Source organism: Calypte anna, chromosome 3, assembly GCF_003957555.1.
Source record: "Calypte anna isolate BGI_N300 chromosome 3, bCalAnn1_v1.p, whole genome shotgun sequence".
Classification (NCBI taxonomy): Eukaryota; Metazoa; Chordata; class Aves; order Apodiformes; family Trochilidae; genus Calypte; species Calypte anna.
This window is the reverse complement of record NC_044246.1, coordinates 13,102,994-13,120,131: the sequence shown is the minus strand read 5'-3', so window position 1 is coordinate 13,120,131 and position 17,138 is coordinate 13,102,994. Positions and strand designations below refer to the sequence as shown.

The 17,138-nt window shown below is 50.3% G+C and overlaps 1 protein-coding gene across 1 annotated transcript; it reads right to left on the bottom strand.

Moving 5' to 3' along the window:
• Positions 1 to 422: 422 nt before the first annotated feature.
• Positions 423 to 16,386, bottom strand: ABCC10 (ATP binding cassette subfamily C member 10). Its single transcript, XM_030446638.1, is given in 56 exon segments — positions 423 to 888; positions 2,508 to 2,620; positions 2,814 to 2,925; positions 3,388 to 3,463; positions 3,466 to 3,502; positions 3,504 to 3,534; positions 3,849 to 3,906; positions 3,909 to 3,969; positions 3,971 to 4,041; positions 4,044 to 4,101; positions 4,512 to 4,625; positions 4,627 to 4,653; positions 4,655 to 4,674; positions 4,980 to 5,149; positions 5,311 to 5,456; positions 5,458 to 5,550; positions 5,553 to 5,606; positions 5,608 to 5,658; positions 6,390 to 6,404; positions 6,406 to 6,510; positions 6,512 to 6,588; positions 6,962 to 7,113; positions 7,503 to 7,694; positions 8,080 to 8,140; positions 8,143 to 8,160; positions 8,534 to 8,600; positions 8,602 to 8,670; positions 8,672 to 8,734; positions 8,965 to 9,018; positions 9,021 to 9,065; positions 10,040 to 10,064; positions 10,066 to 10,106; positions 10,109 to 10,211; positions 10,348 to 10,427; positions 10,861 to 10,872; positions 10,874 to 10,998; positions 11,224 to 11,328; positions 11,331 to 11,379; positions 11,592 to 11,606; positions 11,608 to 11,730; positions 11,733 to 11,822; positions 13,021 to 13,271; positions 13,274 to 13,561; positions 13,564 to 13,672; positions 13,674 to 13,727; positions 13,729 to 13,755; positions 13,757 to 13,810; positions 13,812 to 13,849; positions 13,852 to 13,882; positions 13,884 to 13,972; positions 13,975 to 14,046; positions 14,049 to 14,210; positions 14,213 to 14,267; positions 14,269 to 14,386; positions 15,328 to 15,524; positions 15,856 to 16,386. Coding segments are annotated over 55 exon segments (4,623 nt in total). The 5' UTR covers positions 15,489 to 15,524; positions 15,856 to 16,386; the 3' UTR covers positions 423 to 752.
• Positions 16,387 to 17,138: the final 752 nt, after the last annotated feature.

The window sequence follows — 17,138 nt, the reverse complement described above, 5'->3', positions numbered from 1 at the left end:
GGTGTTGCCTTAAGAGTGTTGGGGAGAGGTGGAAAACACTGAGTTCAAGGGTGCCAAGGTGAAGAACAATGTGATCTTAAAATTGAAAACAGCTCTGGGTTTGTGAAGCTGTAAGCAGGAAAGGAGGCATAGCAAATTTCCCATGGTAAAGGGGTCCTGAAATGAACCAGCCCTAGAGGTCTCCAACATAATTACATTATAGCCCTTCAGAGGAAGGCATTCACCACTGTAAACTGGACGAAGAGCAGAGACATCCCTGGGTTCAACCTTCTGGGCTTGGAAAGGTTGATGCCCTCTGAAAGCAGCAGGGAGCAGGTAGGGATGTCTTTGTGCAGAGAGGGCACCACAATTGTATTTCACAAGGAAGTCTGTGTCTGTGAGGAAAAGGGGACAGAGACCCAAATAACAGCTTCATAATCACGTTTCCACTTTATTTTAAATTGCACATATGAGACTAATTCTCAGACTAGAGCCACTGATTCTTCTGTGAGTGGAAAATCCCTCTGTAATCTCAAAGGGGAATCTTGCAGGGAAGCCATATCCCACCCAGCATGGCCCTAAACACCAGGCTCCATCTTCCCTGCTAAAGGAAATGCCACAGTGCCATGCTCCCATCCCTGAGGACACACCATCACTGTCTGCAAGCATGAGTAACATTTTCCTCACCTCTGCAGCTCCTTGCCCTGCAGGGACAAGGATGATGGCTGAGGCAAGACCTAGGAGGACAGCCTGGGCTCAGCCCAGAAGGGAGGTCACTGCTGCCCACTGTGCAGGAGGTGCTGGAACAAGGAGCCATCTTTCTGGCTTAGGCGGGCGGGTGAATCCAGCTCTGCCACTCTCCCTGCTTGCATCACCAGCACACGGTCTGAGTCCAAGATGGTGTTCAGCCTGTGGACAACAAATGCCAGGACACACACTGCTAGATATGAGGAGGAACCCTGCATACTGCTTCCCTTGCTGTTGAGGGGTGGCCCAAGCTACGCCCAGCATCAGAATCTGTGGTGCATCTCAGGGGCACACTGTATTCTAGATCCCCAGAAAGCCTCTGCACACTGCTGAAATGCAGCACCTCTAAGGAGAGCAACAGTGGTGCCTCTCTGTTGCTGGGCATGGCAGGGCACCAGAACTGCAGAAGGAAGCTCTGGGGAACAAGATCTTAGGGCACATCTGATTCCAGGGTTGCAAAAGATGTCTCTGTTCCCACAGGAGACTTACTGAGTGGCTTCTCCTGTATCGAGTCACTTCTTTCCAAGTCCTAGGTTTCACCCATTTCATGAATGGTTGACCCGAAGCTGAATGGCAGGGAAACATGATGGGTACAAAACCCCTTCACTGCCTCTCCCTCCTTACTGCTCTCCCAATCTCCCTTCATCCTGGTGGAAGAAGGGCTGGGGCTATCTTCAACCCAGACTCACTGCCTTGCCTTCTGCTACTCTTTCCTCTGCCAGTTCTCCTCTTTAATTACCACTTCACCAGAGGTGGACTCCACCTACCTAACCCAAACACACACACCTCAGCCCATGATCCACTAACCTTTCTACTCTATTTATGCACAACACATAATTCCTAGTGTAGGAAGCATGTTCCCTTCACACCCCTCCTGTCTCCCTCCTATCTGATGCATTTAACCAGACCCACTCAACTGACTTGCCAGGCCCAGCCCACCCTGCCTGTCATCCATCACTCCCACTTCTGCACAGCAAGATGACAGCCCCTGCCACCTGCTCATTTGATTTTTATTTTTGTGGTAAACATTTGCTTTGAAAACACCCTCCATACAACTGCATACAATTCTCCACTTGGCAAGAGTAAAAGCACCTGGAGCAGAGAGCACTGCCTAATGCTGACCCATCCCTTCTCATATCAACAGTATTCATGTTTCGCCCTCCTCCCACTGCCTACAACCATCTACTGCCCCTCCTCTTACACTAAATCTCTCAACTGTCAGGCAAGCAATGTTGCCCTGTCTGACCTGGGCAGTATCTAGCTTCCCACCATCAGGTGCAGGCTGGGATCAATGCTCAGGCTTTTGGAAAAGAGAACTATCCAGTGCTCTGCCTCCCCCAGCCAGGAGTTGGCTTGCAGCCCTCTGATGCCAGCTGTCCTGCAGTGCCCTCTGCTGAGTGCACGCACACACACCTGCTCCTCCCCGCTGTCCTTCCTGGAGAATAGTTTTGTTCTAACTTGACAGAACCAGAAGGTCCTATTCACTCCTCCTGCCCCAGCAGACTGTGCCCAGGAAGATCCACCTGCCATACAATGCAGCGTTTTGCCCTTTGCCATACCCCAGTTTCTGGATGCAACACTTTTCACATCCAGCTGTTCTCAGACCCCAGGGGCTAATAAAGCAGAAAAGGCAAATAGACAATGTCCAGCTTTTTGCTCTTGAAAAGCCCTATCACAGTGATCTCCCTGCTCAGCTCAAGGCCCAGGCGTGGAAGACACAGCTAACACTCCCTGTGAGGCAGTAGGGTGAATTTAGGCACAGAGTGCTGCTTCCTCCCTACCTGTGAGCAATAGTCAAAACAGTTTTGTCAGCAAAGCGGTGGCGGATGGTCTGCTGCAGCAGCTGGTCTGTCTGCTGATCCACACTGGCTGTGGCCTCATCAATGCACAGCACCTGTCAGGAACAGACAGTGAAGGAAGCTCCCAGGCGCCACAGAGGATCCCAATCCCTTAGCAGGGACAGCCCGAGAAGGTAGCACAGGATGTCTGTTCCCATCACACCTCCAACACTGGGAGCACTGTGCTATCCCCACAAAGCCATCAACAGCTTGTCCTCCCACCCTCTCCAATGGAGGCAGGGTACTTACCTTGGCCTGTGTCAGGAGGGCTCTTGCCAGACACACCAGCTGCCTCTGTCCCACAGAGAGACTCTTTCCCCTCTCTCCCAGCTGGCTGTCCAATCCACCTGCAGAGGTCAAGCTCAGCAGTCACCCCACCAGGCCCTATGCAGGGCACCGAATGGCTCTGGGTCTGGGTTTTCCCAGTAACACTCAGAATCCCAATCCTCCTCAGGCCCAGGCTTCAGGAACTGGAACCTTTACACTTGGACACACGTAACATTTGTCAAGATGTCACACTTCCCTAGAACTATGGGCTGGCTTATCTCTCAGGTTCTGCTCTAACATCTGCTAAGGCCTGGTCTCTTCAGCAAGATCCTGTCACCTAATCCATCACCTGCCAGTCCCTTGCCACTAAATCTAAGGGAATGCCACTGGGTCTCACTAACCTGTTCTCACCTTGGTCATTGTGAGGCCTTACCTAACCAATTCTCTACTGCATCCACCTGGCCTCTTTCCTCACCTCCCTGACTAAGCTGAGACCTTCTCCCCTTTCCCAGTACCAGGGCTCACCAAGCTGCTTCTCACTGAGTTCCAGACTCACCCATTCTGAGTAACAGCATCCCATAGGTGGCACTGCTCTAGCACCTCGTGGAGCTCAGCATCTGTCCGTTTCCCTTGGGATCCAGGTTCTCCCGGATTGAGCCACTGAACAAAAAATGGATCCTGGGGGATTATGGCCAGCCTGGATCTGCAGGCAAATGAGAGCTGAGGGCTCATGTAGTAAATTCTGCTGAAAAGACCCATTTTTTTATTATATTTTTTTTACCCCTGGGGTGGGGCTGTCTGAATTATTGGGACAGAGACATGGGTGACAGTCAGCCTGGTTTCTTTAGCACAGCTGTACAGCAAACAACACACTAACTTCTCAGAGCTGCTACAATCAGACAAGAGTGTGCCACGCCAGTCCTTTCCTCCTCACTCTTCCCTTTGGCATGCAGCCACTGACAGCTCTCAGCCCACAGACCTCCCAAGCTACCCTCCACTCTGCTCAGCCCTCTGTACCTCAGATCCTCCAAGCCCACCAGCTGGCTGTCAACACCATCCAGGAGAATCCGGCCGATTTCAGCTCCAGCATACGGAAAATGGCCAGGAAAAGGGTGGATTTTCCAGATCCTGTGCGACCCCACAATCCCCACCTTCTCTCCAGGGTAAACAGTGAAGGTCACACCATCAAGTGCATTGGGCAGGCCTGCTTGTAGGCCAGGACTACCTGCTGGAACTCCACAAGCCCCTGGCTTGGCCAGTCATCAGCAACCTAAAAGAGATACCAGGGTGGACACTGTGACTGTGATCTGCTGTCATCTTCATCCTCACCTCCCCACAGGCCAAGCCCCATCCATCCCTTTGGTTGCTTCCGAGCAGACACTAGCACCATGTCCACCCCTCTCAGAGGCTTGTTTTTCTCTCACAGCTTGGATGTAGCACTTGATCAGCTCTCTTACCTCCTCCCATTCATGCCACCCTTTGCTAATGCCTGCCATCACTAACTCCGGCCAGACATTCATCTCCCAGGGGACACACTGGTAAAGGATGAGCAAATAAGGTGGTTTCTGTGGGTAAGGGCCCTCCACTCATTGACTGGAACCTTCTGATCTCTCCAAGAGGCAAGTGCAGGGCACAAAGCCAGAAGATGGGCCAGTCCCTGAGAGCGTAAGTATCTTTTACCTCAAACCAGTTTATGCTGGGGCTCCATGGGATATCTGTCGTGTATTCCTCTGTCCGCTCCATGCTCACCATCATGGTCTCTGTCACAGTGAAGCTGGAAATGAGGCCTGAGAGGCAGGTTTGTGACAGACAGGGCATATGAGAAGTGCCAGGCCCACAAGTCCTGCAAGGACAAAAGCAAAAGCAAGAATGTTACTAGCAGGGAAGAAAGCTGGATCTTGGTGGCAGGACAGAAAAAAACAAAGGAGAAGTCAGCCCTGGAGTCTGGGATCCCACTCAAGGATGGGGACACAAAGAGGAAGGACAGGAGCTGAATGAAGCACTACAGTGTGGTTGAGTTGTAGAGGGACAGGGAGCAGGAGCTCTGGATCTCTACCCTATTGTAGGAGATGGGCAGCTCTGGACTTGAGAGGAGGAATCCAGGGACACACTCTAGGAGTGGGCATAGAACAATCCTCAGCAACCTACCTGGATTTCCCAGTTGCTTCTGATGCTGAACGATGGCAATTCCTGCAATGGCAGTAATCACAGCAACCCCAATCATCTGCAAGCGGATGTCCAGCCACTGCATTGCTGTGTTGCTGGCAAAGAGGCAGCGCTGGTTCCGCTCCAGGCGCAGCTGATTCTCTAACTCAAACCTGGCAGGCACACAACAGCACCGCTAGACCTCCATTTCTGCCTCTTCCCTGCCCCAGACCAGGGACGTTCCCGCCACCCTATAGCCAGCCCCTCATCAAGACAGCCCTGGTCTATAAAGCCAAAGAATCTGGCACTCTGGGTTCTCTTTCTTTCCACTCACCTCTGTGTAGCCCGCATGGCTCTGATGCTGCTCAGTCCTGAGAGGGTCTCTGAGAAGTGAGTGTTAAATGGGGACAGAGTGATGCTGCAAAAGCGCTTGAGCTCCCGGGATGTGCGCCGATAATAGCGCTGGATGGAGAAGTAGAGAGGCAGACAGAGGGAGTAAGACCAGACAAATCCAAGGGAGGCCATAGATGATTATCACCAGCATGCCCAGGAGCCCATAAGACATTGGCCAGAAACGATGTTAAGCATAAATGGCAGAGTGTCATCCACACAGTACAGGTCTGAGGAGAAAGCGGTTCAGGATCCGGCCTGTTGGTGTGGTATCAAAGAAGGTGACTGTGGCCTGGCAAGAAGGGAACCAGAAAGTCAGTCAGCTACAGTGAGATCCCAGCCACAGAACAGTCCCCGGGAAGCAGATCAAGACACAAAGAGGTGGCTACCACAGCCCCCTCCTTTCCTCAGCTAGAGAAGCATCCCTCACAGCCAAACAGCTCTTGCTGTCTGTGTGGTTAAAGGATGAGTCCTTCTGTGGCAAACAGCAGGCAGCAGTCACTCAGATCCCATATTGGCTACCGGTAGCCAGTGAGGTAACCCTGTAAGCCTAGCCTCTAATCCCGTCTTCCAATTTCCTAACTCCAGCCTGAGGACCCAAAGAAGCCCAAATCCTAAAGGAAGTTAACTGGCACATGCCAGCATCAGCCCTAAATCTTGCTTAACTTACTCCTTCTAATCTCATCTGAAACTGATCTTGTATCCTGCAAAAGCTACTTTGATTCAACTCACCTTCATCATGGCTACGATAATCTAAGCTTAATAAGTGAAGAGATGCAGATGGCAGCTATAAAACATGCCTCCATTGTATGGAACACGCCTTACAAGACATAATTTTGAACCCCAGCTCCTTGGGCTTGTTGGCTGGCTGTGGTTGCAGCCCTTTTTGGGACATAGTCCTATGGGGGAGCTCATCAGCTAATACCAGCAGAAACCCTGCTCCACTTCCTAAGCACACCCAGCTATGAGAAGAACATCAAGGCAAGGCAGGCTCTAGCCTGCCCTGGACTTTCTGACCATTACCTTCAGAGCCCTCTGGGAGCAGTCGATCATGAATGACAGTGGCAGCACGGAGAGCACCATAAGCAAAGAGGAAGGCCCGAAGAAGAGTGAGGAGGGAGTTGGCCCCTGCAATGCTCCCATAAAACCACCAAGTAGAAATTCACATTGCGTGTGCCATTGGGAGGGTCTGGAGTGGTGTCCATAGTTTGAACGGCGGGAGCTGGAACACAGAAGAAAGAAGATTATCAATGTGCCAAGGTAAATGCACAGGCAGGGCATGAGAACCCAGAAGCAAACTCAAGGGGAAAAGCAGGATATTTCCATCTGAATCTCCAGTGAGAGACCACACCTTTGGCATGCTGGGACAAACACTCATTATGCATCCAAGGGTCTTCCATCAGCCCCAGGCAGAAAACCCTTTGGTCAGAGATTTTGATTCTCTTTCTTTGGCAAAGCAGCCACACAGATGCCCTGCAGTTAGAGCAGTTAGTTTATCCCTGCTTTTAAACAAGGGCCTTCACAGGAAATGCACTTAAGGGGAAAACGGGAGTGTTTCCAACCTCCTCTGGCATCTCCTGACAAGATTCACTTACACAAGCCCAACAAGCGGAAGAGAAGCAACTCTGGGGAAGTCATGGAAGCTGAGCAGACCATCACTGAGGTATTTTCTGTCTGAGGTAAGCTGGAGATCCAGTATGACAGCCACCAATCTGCAATATTTCTGGATGCTACAGAGAAAGACAGACTGCATAAAGAGGGTTTCAGACTCCTGATCAGCAATTATGAAGCAGAAAGGTGGAGGGGAAGCTGCTGGACAACACCTGGTTTTGTCTCACTGCACCAGTCTAGTATTCCCCTGCCTTTATTCTACACTGTTAGTAGAGCAGGAACCAGGGAACAGCCTTGACCTGCTAGGCCTGCTAGAAGAGCAAACCTGCAGCTGCAGCAGTGAACAAGAGATCTTGTTCCTTCATCTGCCCCCTCCCAACTGTGCTACTTTAGTTGGAGAAGAGAAAAGGGACTTCATGCTGCAGTGAGCAATTAAATCCCTGGCCTCCTTTTCTTCCCTCCACAAAATCAGGGACATGAGAGGAGAGGAATGTGAAGAGATGCGCTGATGGGCCGCTGTCTCACCTGCATCAGGAGCAGCGAGAGAGGATGGATAATGCCAAGCAGCTGCCCACTGCCACCCAGTATGCCTTGTAGACCTGAAAAGCCACTGCCCCCTTCTTTCTTCTCCTCTTCCTTGTGGATGAGATAATTGTTCTGGGGTTGATTCTTCTTCCCTCTGCCTCTATAGCTTCTTTTTGGCCCTGTTCAACAGGGCTGTGGGGATGGAGGCAAAAGCAAAGGTCAATGTGACACTAAGTTCCTCCTGCAGCTGCACCTTGCTGGAACAGAGCAAGTCTAGGCTGTAAGGCAGACTTTTTTCCCATCTCTCTCCCCTTTCAAGACAGGTGCACCAGTCCTGGCAGACCTTCAACCAAAGCTGGACCACAAGTGAAGGCGGATTTCCAAACCCAACTTCCAGCCAACACCCAGTGACACATGGGCCTCTTCTCCCTCTCTGCACACCACTAGTCCACAGACTAAGCCACTGCCACAGCCACAGCTCTGCGTCTAAGGCTAGCAGCCATCAGGGTTAAAAGTTCTGTCTGGGTGCTCAAGCTGAACTGTGCTGCCCCCAGCCACCCTCAAGCTCGCCAGGTACAGACCTTTATCTTTCTGCCTCTTGCTCCACATCCTTGATCTTGGGAAGGCTTCCACAAGTGCAGGATATCAGCTGGTGTGCCTGTGAAGAGAGACACGCAAATGCTTCAGATTCTGCAAGGAAGAGATGCCAGCTACTCACTGTCTCTTGCTATAAAATGGCCCAGTTCTTTCATAACACTCCTTATTTTCTCTCACAGAACCCGCACCCCTGAATGCCCTGCTCCATACAACCTGCTATGATCTCCTGCATTACCAGGTCCCCATCTGTAGGGCTGTCCTGTTTATCTGTGCACCAGCACACTCCCTTGCATACAACCTTTGTCCATACACAGTGTCCTCAAGTCCTTTATCACTGGGTTCCCCACTAGTTAATCCTACTTCCTTACATTTGTCTTTACTTAAGCTGTTCCAAGATGGCACACTGGCACAAATGAATAACTAAGAAGACAAACCAGTGTACCTGTTTTAAACTATCCTGCCATTGTCTATCAACACCAAGGCATCAGCTTTCTCCAAAAAACTCAGTCCTGTGGGTGCAAAGGATCCTGGTCTTGTGTTTGAGAACTCCAAGAATGCATTTCTGCATTAAGATGGTTGGCTACATCTGCCATCAACAGCAGCCAGGGATCATCAAGGAGGTAAAGCTCTTTCTCCTGAGAGGAAGACAAAAGACAAGGATACAGCTGCCAGCCCTGAGGGAGCAAGAAGTGCTTGCAAGTGCAAGTGCAAGTGCCTCTGTGTTGCTCACTGCCAGCACCTTTAGGCCAGCACAACGTGGTTCTCTGCTGCCAGAGAACACTGTACAGGCTGGGTGCTTCCAGCTTCTTACATCTGACTTGGCACTGGGTGCAATCTGCCACAATGTGTCGGCTTTGCCCTTTACCTGATAAATGGCTCTGGCAAGGGCTATTCGGGCCTTCTGTCCCCCACTGAGTGTTCACACCATTTTCACCCCACCTCTGTCTGGTCACCTGCTGGTAAAATCTGAAACATTCAAGACAATCCATTTAGAAAGGAAAGAAACTACTGGGACCAAGCCAGGACACTGAGGTCCCTCTCCTGCCTTTGGCAGGAATTCCTTGGGGTGCACACCTTACCAAAAAGTAAACAAAGCAAGAAGTCTATAGGCTAGTTCTGCAGACAATTGACAAGCTTGACATTTATGCAACTATACTCTCTTACACTCCAGATTAGGGTAGACACATCTAAAGCTAATAAAAAAAAAACTTCTGGTATAACTCTGAAATTGCATTGGAGGAATTTTCTGAGACAGTAAAAGCTGTGCATGCACTAAAAATCATGCCAGGGCCCATCCAAACAGTTTAGCAGTAAAAACTAGTTTCAGTGCTGGCAACTGTTTCCTCTTGATTTGGTGGCACAGGCATAGTCTACGTTTCTCGATACATACTCTGCCTTCACAGAGTAGCCACAACTCCTGCAAAGCAAACAGGAGCTCCTAGTCCTTGGCACTTCAGAGTATCAGAGATTAGTTTATAAACTGGAAGAAGGCTACCATCCTACCATATATAACAGCCTGGTTTACTGATACAGCTATAAGACTCAAACCTAGCATATGTGTAATACTGATGGGAGGACCACAGACTCAGCCCTTGGGGACCCCAGGGAAGTTCCTTCCAATGCAAAAATAACCAGCTGCTGCTAGGTTCTTGCCTGAAAAACCTGGCAGTCATCAGCTCTCCAAGAATAATACCTCCTTTCCCCAGGATCAAAAGCTTTGCCTCATCAGAAGAAGAAATCATCTGAAGTGCTACCAGAGGATTTCATACTTTAAAGAACCGCCAGGGCAACGTATGATCTGGCATTGGTAATGCACTGTGACTGCAAGACTGGAAAAGCAGACTGTAGCCTGAGAGAATGAGAAATGCTTCCAGAGAGGCTCAAGCTGGATGTAAAAGCTGCCCAAGAAGCCCAGGCATATTTAAAGTTTAGGCACTCACATTCAGGTCCTCAGAGAGGCACAGGCTCCACCACTTCCTCATACAGCCTGGCATCATATTCACGCCCCAAAAAGGATGTTTCTCACGGACAGTGGTAAACTGTATCCAAGGCTCCTGTGTGGCCAGACCAAATCCTTGCTCCAGGTCACAAACATGCAGTTGTCCACCTTGTCTGCAAGCACACCAGAAGTGAATGGAAAGGGCAACAAAGGAGAACTGTTGTTGCTACACATAAGGATAGCACCGGAAAGTCCCTGTCTGTTGTAGCAAGGAAGGACTGGGCAAGGAGAAGTCTTCAGGATACTTACTTAATGAGTTCTCCAGTGATCGCTGCAAGCAGAGAGCTTTTGCCAGAGCCAACCTTCCCAACAACTCCGAGGAGCATCCCCTGAAAAGGGAATTGAAGCAACATGATGTGCTAGGTAGCACATCCAGATTTCTTGAGCCACACATATCCTGTAAGAAAGCTGACTGCTGTCTTAAACTAGGACTGTCTCACAGCTTCAGCAGCAGAGATGGTACAGATTATCAGGTAACCTGAAAATGCAGGACATGGGTCTACAAGGAGTGTTAACTTGAGTCCCAGCTGTGTTCCCTGCCTAGTCTCCTCCCACAGTAGTGGTGGAAAAGCAGAGGGAGCTGGTTCATCTCCTATCTCTAAGCCAGGCCTGTATCTCCTCCAGAATTCTTCAGCTCTGAGAGATGCAGAGTATGTCCTGTGCCTCTTGACCATGGTTTGTAAGGCAAGGGAAACATGTCACCCCATTTATTTGGTTTCTCCAGTGTCATTCTTCTCTGTTAACTCCTGCATCCTTGCTCACCTTTCTCACCGTTCAGGTTCTCAATGTACAGTTGCAGAGTGCCTGTGGATAAGGGCTGCATGGTGCTTTCCTCCACAACTGGTGTCCATGAGAATGCTGCACATTGCAGCTCCACAGCAGTATCAGTACCTGGGCTATCTGCAAGAGAAAAGCAGCACAGCACAGCACTGCACTACTATGAGAAAGCCAGAAAATGAAAGGCACTTGGTGCCTTCAATCTGCCTCGAGACAACCGAATGTCTTGAAAACATGGATGACAGCCCACTACCCTCCAGTTGCTGCCCCTGGGACTTATGCCTCAGCTCTCTGCTGCCAATGTCTCATGCCCAGGGTCCCAAGCCCAGCAGCATCCTTCCCCATTACCTAGGGCATAATAAGTTTCCAGGTCCTGGTCTACAAGTTCAAGAAAACGCTGGATTCGATCCAGTGAAACTTTGGCTTCCAAAGTCCCGTTCAACACCCATGGAAGTTGTTGAGGGGAAGAATGAGCATTCCTACGAGGGCTAGTGCTGTGAACACCTGCATGAGGAAAGGAAACACCCAGGAATTAAAAGCAATAACTCCCTTGCATCTCATAGCCTCCAAACAGTTTCACCAGTGAGAGTCTGAAGAACTGTGGGGAGAGACCAGGCTGGGTTTATTTCTCAGACCTGTTGCCTCAGGACTGCAGAAGCACTGTAGACTGCCCTCTGCATGAGACAAGGTCAAAGCAATCCCTACTACCTACTCACCTTTGTGGCAGTGACGCTGGTGACCCAAAAGGACATAAGTGATGAAGATGGTAATGGAGACAACAACAGGCAATGCTGCCCACAAATACACACACGCAGCAATCAAGTACTTGATGGCTCGTAGCTTCTGCAGCTCTTTTAGCCCGGGCAGGCATTTATCCTGGTGCTTGAAGTGCTTCTCCCAGGTTAAAACTTGATCACACGAATGCCACATAGGAACTCTGTCATTAGCTGCAGGCAAAGAGGAAAAGCAACATAGAGGAACCAGTGGCTGCCTAATGCATAAAATGCCAGCTAGATCTGGGCTGAGACCAGGTTTGCAGTTGCCTCCTACTATGGGTCAGGCTAGATAGACGAGTGACCATTATTGCTAACAAAGACAAACTCAAGTGGCAGCTACTGGGAACTTGCTCTCATTCCACCAGCTTCCTCAGCAACCTGTGCGTGTAACAGCTCTGGAAAAGGCCAAATACTACATTACTTCCCAACTGAAGGATGTACAAAAACAGGTGACAAGATTACAGAATTATTTGACTCCCAGGCTGGATGCCATTTACTTACTTTGAGATACTAAAACCTGACTCTCAGGCCCAGTGCTGCCACGACAACAGAGCCCAGCTGGCTCACATCCAGCAGCTCAGGTGTCTTGCAGCATACTGTCCTCTTAATCCTGCTCTCAGGTCAGTATGTGCAGAGCATATGTGCCTTATATGAAAGAAAACTAACACAAGTTTTACTCAGCAAATCAGTCTTACAATAGCTGGAGAAAGTCTATCATACCCCGTACAATTAGATGCACTGTTGGGAAAATGTCATTTTTAAAGCTCTCAACAATTCTGCCATGGAGTTGATGCTTGTTTCATGCTTCCAAAGCATGATGGCAATGGCGAGTTACAGTGCTGTCCTCTCACACCAGAGATATAAGGCTAAAAAGGTGGGAATCAAATGCTTGGCATGTGGTGAAATATGGCACTACAAATATGCAAAAAGCAGTGGAAAAGATAGACTTGGAGTGGATACAAATTCAGTATGTCTGCGATTGTTGCCTTTGACTGCAAGCTACCTGACCACTGATGGCAGCAGCAGGATGGAAGTACCTGTAGATGAAGCAACTGGGAGTCTCAATTACTACACACAGAAAAGAAACCTTCAAGGGAACCTGTATCAGCCCAGGGGGCAAGACAAGCATTAGAAGCTCACCATCTCATGGGTTGGTGAAACTGCATCACCTTTGATTGATGCACTTTTGAACCAAGTGTGTTTGTGTGTGTACATGTGCCTCCTCCAGCATTTTACCAACAGCTGTGATTCAATCTGCTTTGGATCATGAGAAGCCCGATCATGATCATGGCAGCCAAAAAGCCAACATTCAAAGGCCACATGGGGAGAAAACAGAGCAATAAACTCAGAGCCACCAGCTGCCCCTCACCTTGACCCGTGTGTCCTTGTGTTTCAGCATCTCCCTGTTGTTCACCATGATGCAGCTAGCTATGACCTTGTTGATGGGCACAAGCAGTAGTGCCAGGGCAAAGACTCCCACAAAGGCGATCCCCACTTGCTGGTAGAGGAGGTAGAGGGTAATGGCAAATTGGAAAGGCAGGCTCCACACCTCATGGAAGCTGCTGAAGAAGTTGAGCAACCTACTGGTGTCCGTGCTCATGAAGTTGACGATTTCCCCACAGTGAAGGAGGAAAGGCTTGTGCTGCTAACACGCACAGCTTTGCGGTAGATGGCAGAGATGACAGTGGCCCGCACCATCAGCACCACCTTGTACAGCTCATAGCTGAACTGGTTCCGCAAGACAGCAACCCAGGAAGGAGCCAGCAAAGAGCCAAGGGCATAGAGCACCCCATGGCTCAGGGGCTCCTGCTGTGACTCCATGAAGCCTCACTAGCAGGTTCAGAAGCGGGGACCCGAGAAATTCAGCAGGTTGCCAGCCAGCTTCAGAAATCCAAGGGAGTAGAAACGAAGCCAAAGGCTGCGTGAAGGACTGAGAAGAGTCTGACAGCCCCCTGGGCATGGTGAGAGCTGCCTGGGGCATGGCTACTCCCATCATCTCCAGCAATGATTGGGCTAGTAAGGAGACACTGACTCCTCCTCTACTTGACGCAGAGCTGCAGCCTTCTGCCAGCAGGAGATAGAACAAGTCACAGACCCTGGTGGCATTGGAGCTTGTCGAGAAGCACAAAGACATCCTGTGGCTGGTTCAGCTTCCACTGAATAGCCACGTTTCATAAGTGGGTTCATCCAAAGATAAAGAAGCGTGAGAGCCAGCTCTCACCATCTTCTGCCCACCTCCAGCTGATCAGGAACTGGGATCTCTGGCTCTGAGATGGGTCGGTGTTCCTGCCAGGAGTGATTGATGGAGAAGTCCTGCCTGTAGTGGTGGGTAAGAGGTATCCAATGGCATAGACAAGCAGAGAGACCAGCTGGAGACAGAGAATGGTGAACCTGCAGAGGCAGCAGGGTGGGCAGGGGACCAAGCTGCCCCGCTTTGGTAGTACCACACCAGAGTGATGATGGAGGAAGGCAGGGGTAAAAGAGTGAGGAGAGCCAGGGCTGCAGGACCCCTGGTAGATCTGCGAATGGACCTGAAGAGCACGAGAAGAGCGAGGCCGGTGTGAGCCATGCCAGAGCAGCAGTGCCATTGGCCAGCACTTCCAGGTACACAGGGCCTCAGCTCCTGCTGAGAAATGGTGGCTGGGATGGTGTCAGCAAGGAATAGGCCAGAAAGTATGAAGGAGGAGGCAATTCTGCATACCCAGCCTGGCCTGCAAGGCACCCCGGAGCCAGATCTAGAGAAGAACAGAAAAAAAATTGCAGTTGAAATTCCACCACTCTTCAGACAGTACTCTCCTTTCTTCCCATCTCTTTACCTCCTCTATCTGTTCACTCTTATTTAACCTCCTAGACTCACCCTCATAAGATCTATAAACTCTTTAGACTGTAGGCATTGCTAAACTAGATCAGGCCAATAAAGCTCAGTATCTGATCAATACCAGATATTCAGACAGTACCAAAGAATAGCATTTCTCTTACAATTTGATTGCAAAACTGTGGTATGTTGTGGCCAAGTCAGACTCCAATCCTTGAGGGTTTAAAAAAAAAGGTGTATTTAATCTTTCTAACAGAAATTCTATGTCATCAAATTCTCTGTGTCTCTGTATTTTTATCAGTATTGGTTTCAGTGATTACAGGGTATGTAAAGCACATATATATATATATATACACACACATATATATATATTATATATATATACCCTGTATACCAACAATCATTTCACAAATGATTCACTATCATTTGTAGGCCTTTCAGTATCAGTGAACATTGCCCATGTTTATGAATTTCAGAGAGGGTAAGTAAACAACTTTTTGTTTCTCTGAACCCTTTACTACTGTATACCCATCTTCTGTGCTACCTTGGATTTAGATCCTCTCACAGAAGATTTCCTCATTTTCCATCCCCACTCACTGAAATTCTTTCAAATTATTTTTGATTTAAGCTCACCACCCTCTCTATTCTTTCTGGATTCCTTTCTGCAGTGGAGGCACCAAAGCTGTACACTGTACTCTTAACTGAATTAGGACAGATGCTGACATACATAATAGCATCATAATATTGCGTTATTCTCTAATGATGTCTTTAGCACATTATAGGGAGATCTCATTTCCAGCCTTTCCACCCCACCTTCAGTCCTGCATAATAATCAAGACCTAGACAAGTTAGTCATCATACCTTGGAGTGCCAAGGAAGCAGGCACTGACCACTGCAAGCACCACATGAGGAATCACATTTAATAATAGCTGATTAAAGCAATGGCCAATGTTGCCACCAACCCACACGGGGAGGGGATCTTCTGGGCTGGTGCCACACAACCCAGCCAGGATGTTCTCCATCCTTCACTGGGAATTCAGTGTGAGAGACAGGAGGCCCTAGGGTAGAAAAGAAAGAACAGCATGAAGTACAAAGAGAAAAAAAGAAAAAAAGAGCCCCAGTTCAAGGAGGCCCATGGTAAGAAATGGACAAGGGGCAAGAAGCAGCTTTCTGGGTCACACAGTTCAGGCCCTGCTATTGCACATTTGCTATCACAACATCTACTTTATAAAATGATCAAGCTCCAGTTTATAACAAATTATGTTGTTGTCCACATGCATCACCCCGGGACCTCAATGCCCTGGGAATTTGAAGCCTTCTGCTTGTTTGCAGGCAGATTTTTTTTTCTTGGTCTGCTCTAGGTGCCTGCTAGCACCAGGAAGCACTTACCTTTCTATTGATTGCTCTGAGAAGTATTTCGAAGCTGCTTAACCAATAATCTACCAATTATATTTCCATCTGCTCACAAATCAAGTCTCACAAGGGTGTTCCTTGAGACATCGTGTCACACTGAACACCCCCAGGAGGCAGGGAGGACGCTGGTGTCCCCCGGTTTCCCCGGAAGAGCAGGAGGCACCTCCAAGCTACACGGGGCAGGGAAACCACCTGAACCCCGCCCTTGCCCCGGCTTTACAGCGACTTCTGTTCGCACCCGCTAGAGAGCCACGGGCTCGGCACGCCGGAACGGGGCGCTCTAACACCGAACTCCGGTGACCGGGCCCTGCCATAGCGGACCTCCCGCCCTACGCCGGAACAGACCCCGGTGCGGGGAAAGCCCGGGTCAAAGCCCCGCTTGGGGCCCGCCTCGCTGGGCCAAGGGACAGGTAGAGCCGCCGGCACGTGGCTCCTCATGCAGCGGGCGGGACCCCCGGGAACCCCTTAGAGGGCTCCCCCGGTCACTCCCCCGGAGCCACGCAGAGCAGTACCACCACCCCACCACCGCCCCACGCCGGCACGCACTGCCGCTCCACGACCAACTTTGACCACCGCCTCCCGCCGTACCTCGGCTGGCCCCGCCCCGCCCTCCCGCTCACCGCCGGGAGAGAAGCGAGGGGGAGGCCGCCGCGTGCGCCCCCCGGGGATGGGGAGGAGCCGCTGCAGCCCGGGCAGGGCGGGCACCGGGGGGAGACACTGCGGGGCTGAGCGGCAGACGGCGGGATGGGAGCGTGAGTCAAACCGGGCGATCCGGACTAGGGAGGCTGCTCGGAGGCGGGAGCGCCAGGCCCCGGAGGCGGCCGAAGCCCCAGGCCTGGCTGCGGGGCCGCAGGCTGCCTGGGAGGTAATGCCCGAGGGCCCCGCGGCTCCGGAAGGAGCTGTCATCGCTTCCCCAGCAGCTCCACCTCGACCGCCTTCCAAGCGCCGCAGCCCAGCGGATGGCGAACCGCAGGGAGTCAGGGATTCGGGTAAAAGCAGGAGGCCGAGATGAGGAGAAGCAAATGAAATGAACACGTGCAGTTCATTCAGATTTACCTTGTTAAAAACAAACTGAAAAACAGTCCTCTGTCATGAACAAATGTGATTTTTCCCAAATTTTATCCACTTTATTATTCCTGGTGATCTTATTTTCCTTCCCTTTCTGCTCCTATCATATCTGGCCCCCCAGGCATGTTTTTACACCCACACCACAGCCTGGCAGCCTGACTGTCAAACAGCACAGGCATATTTAAACACCA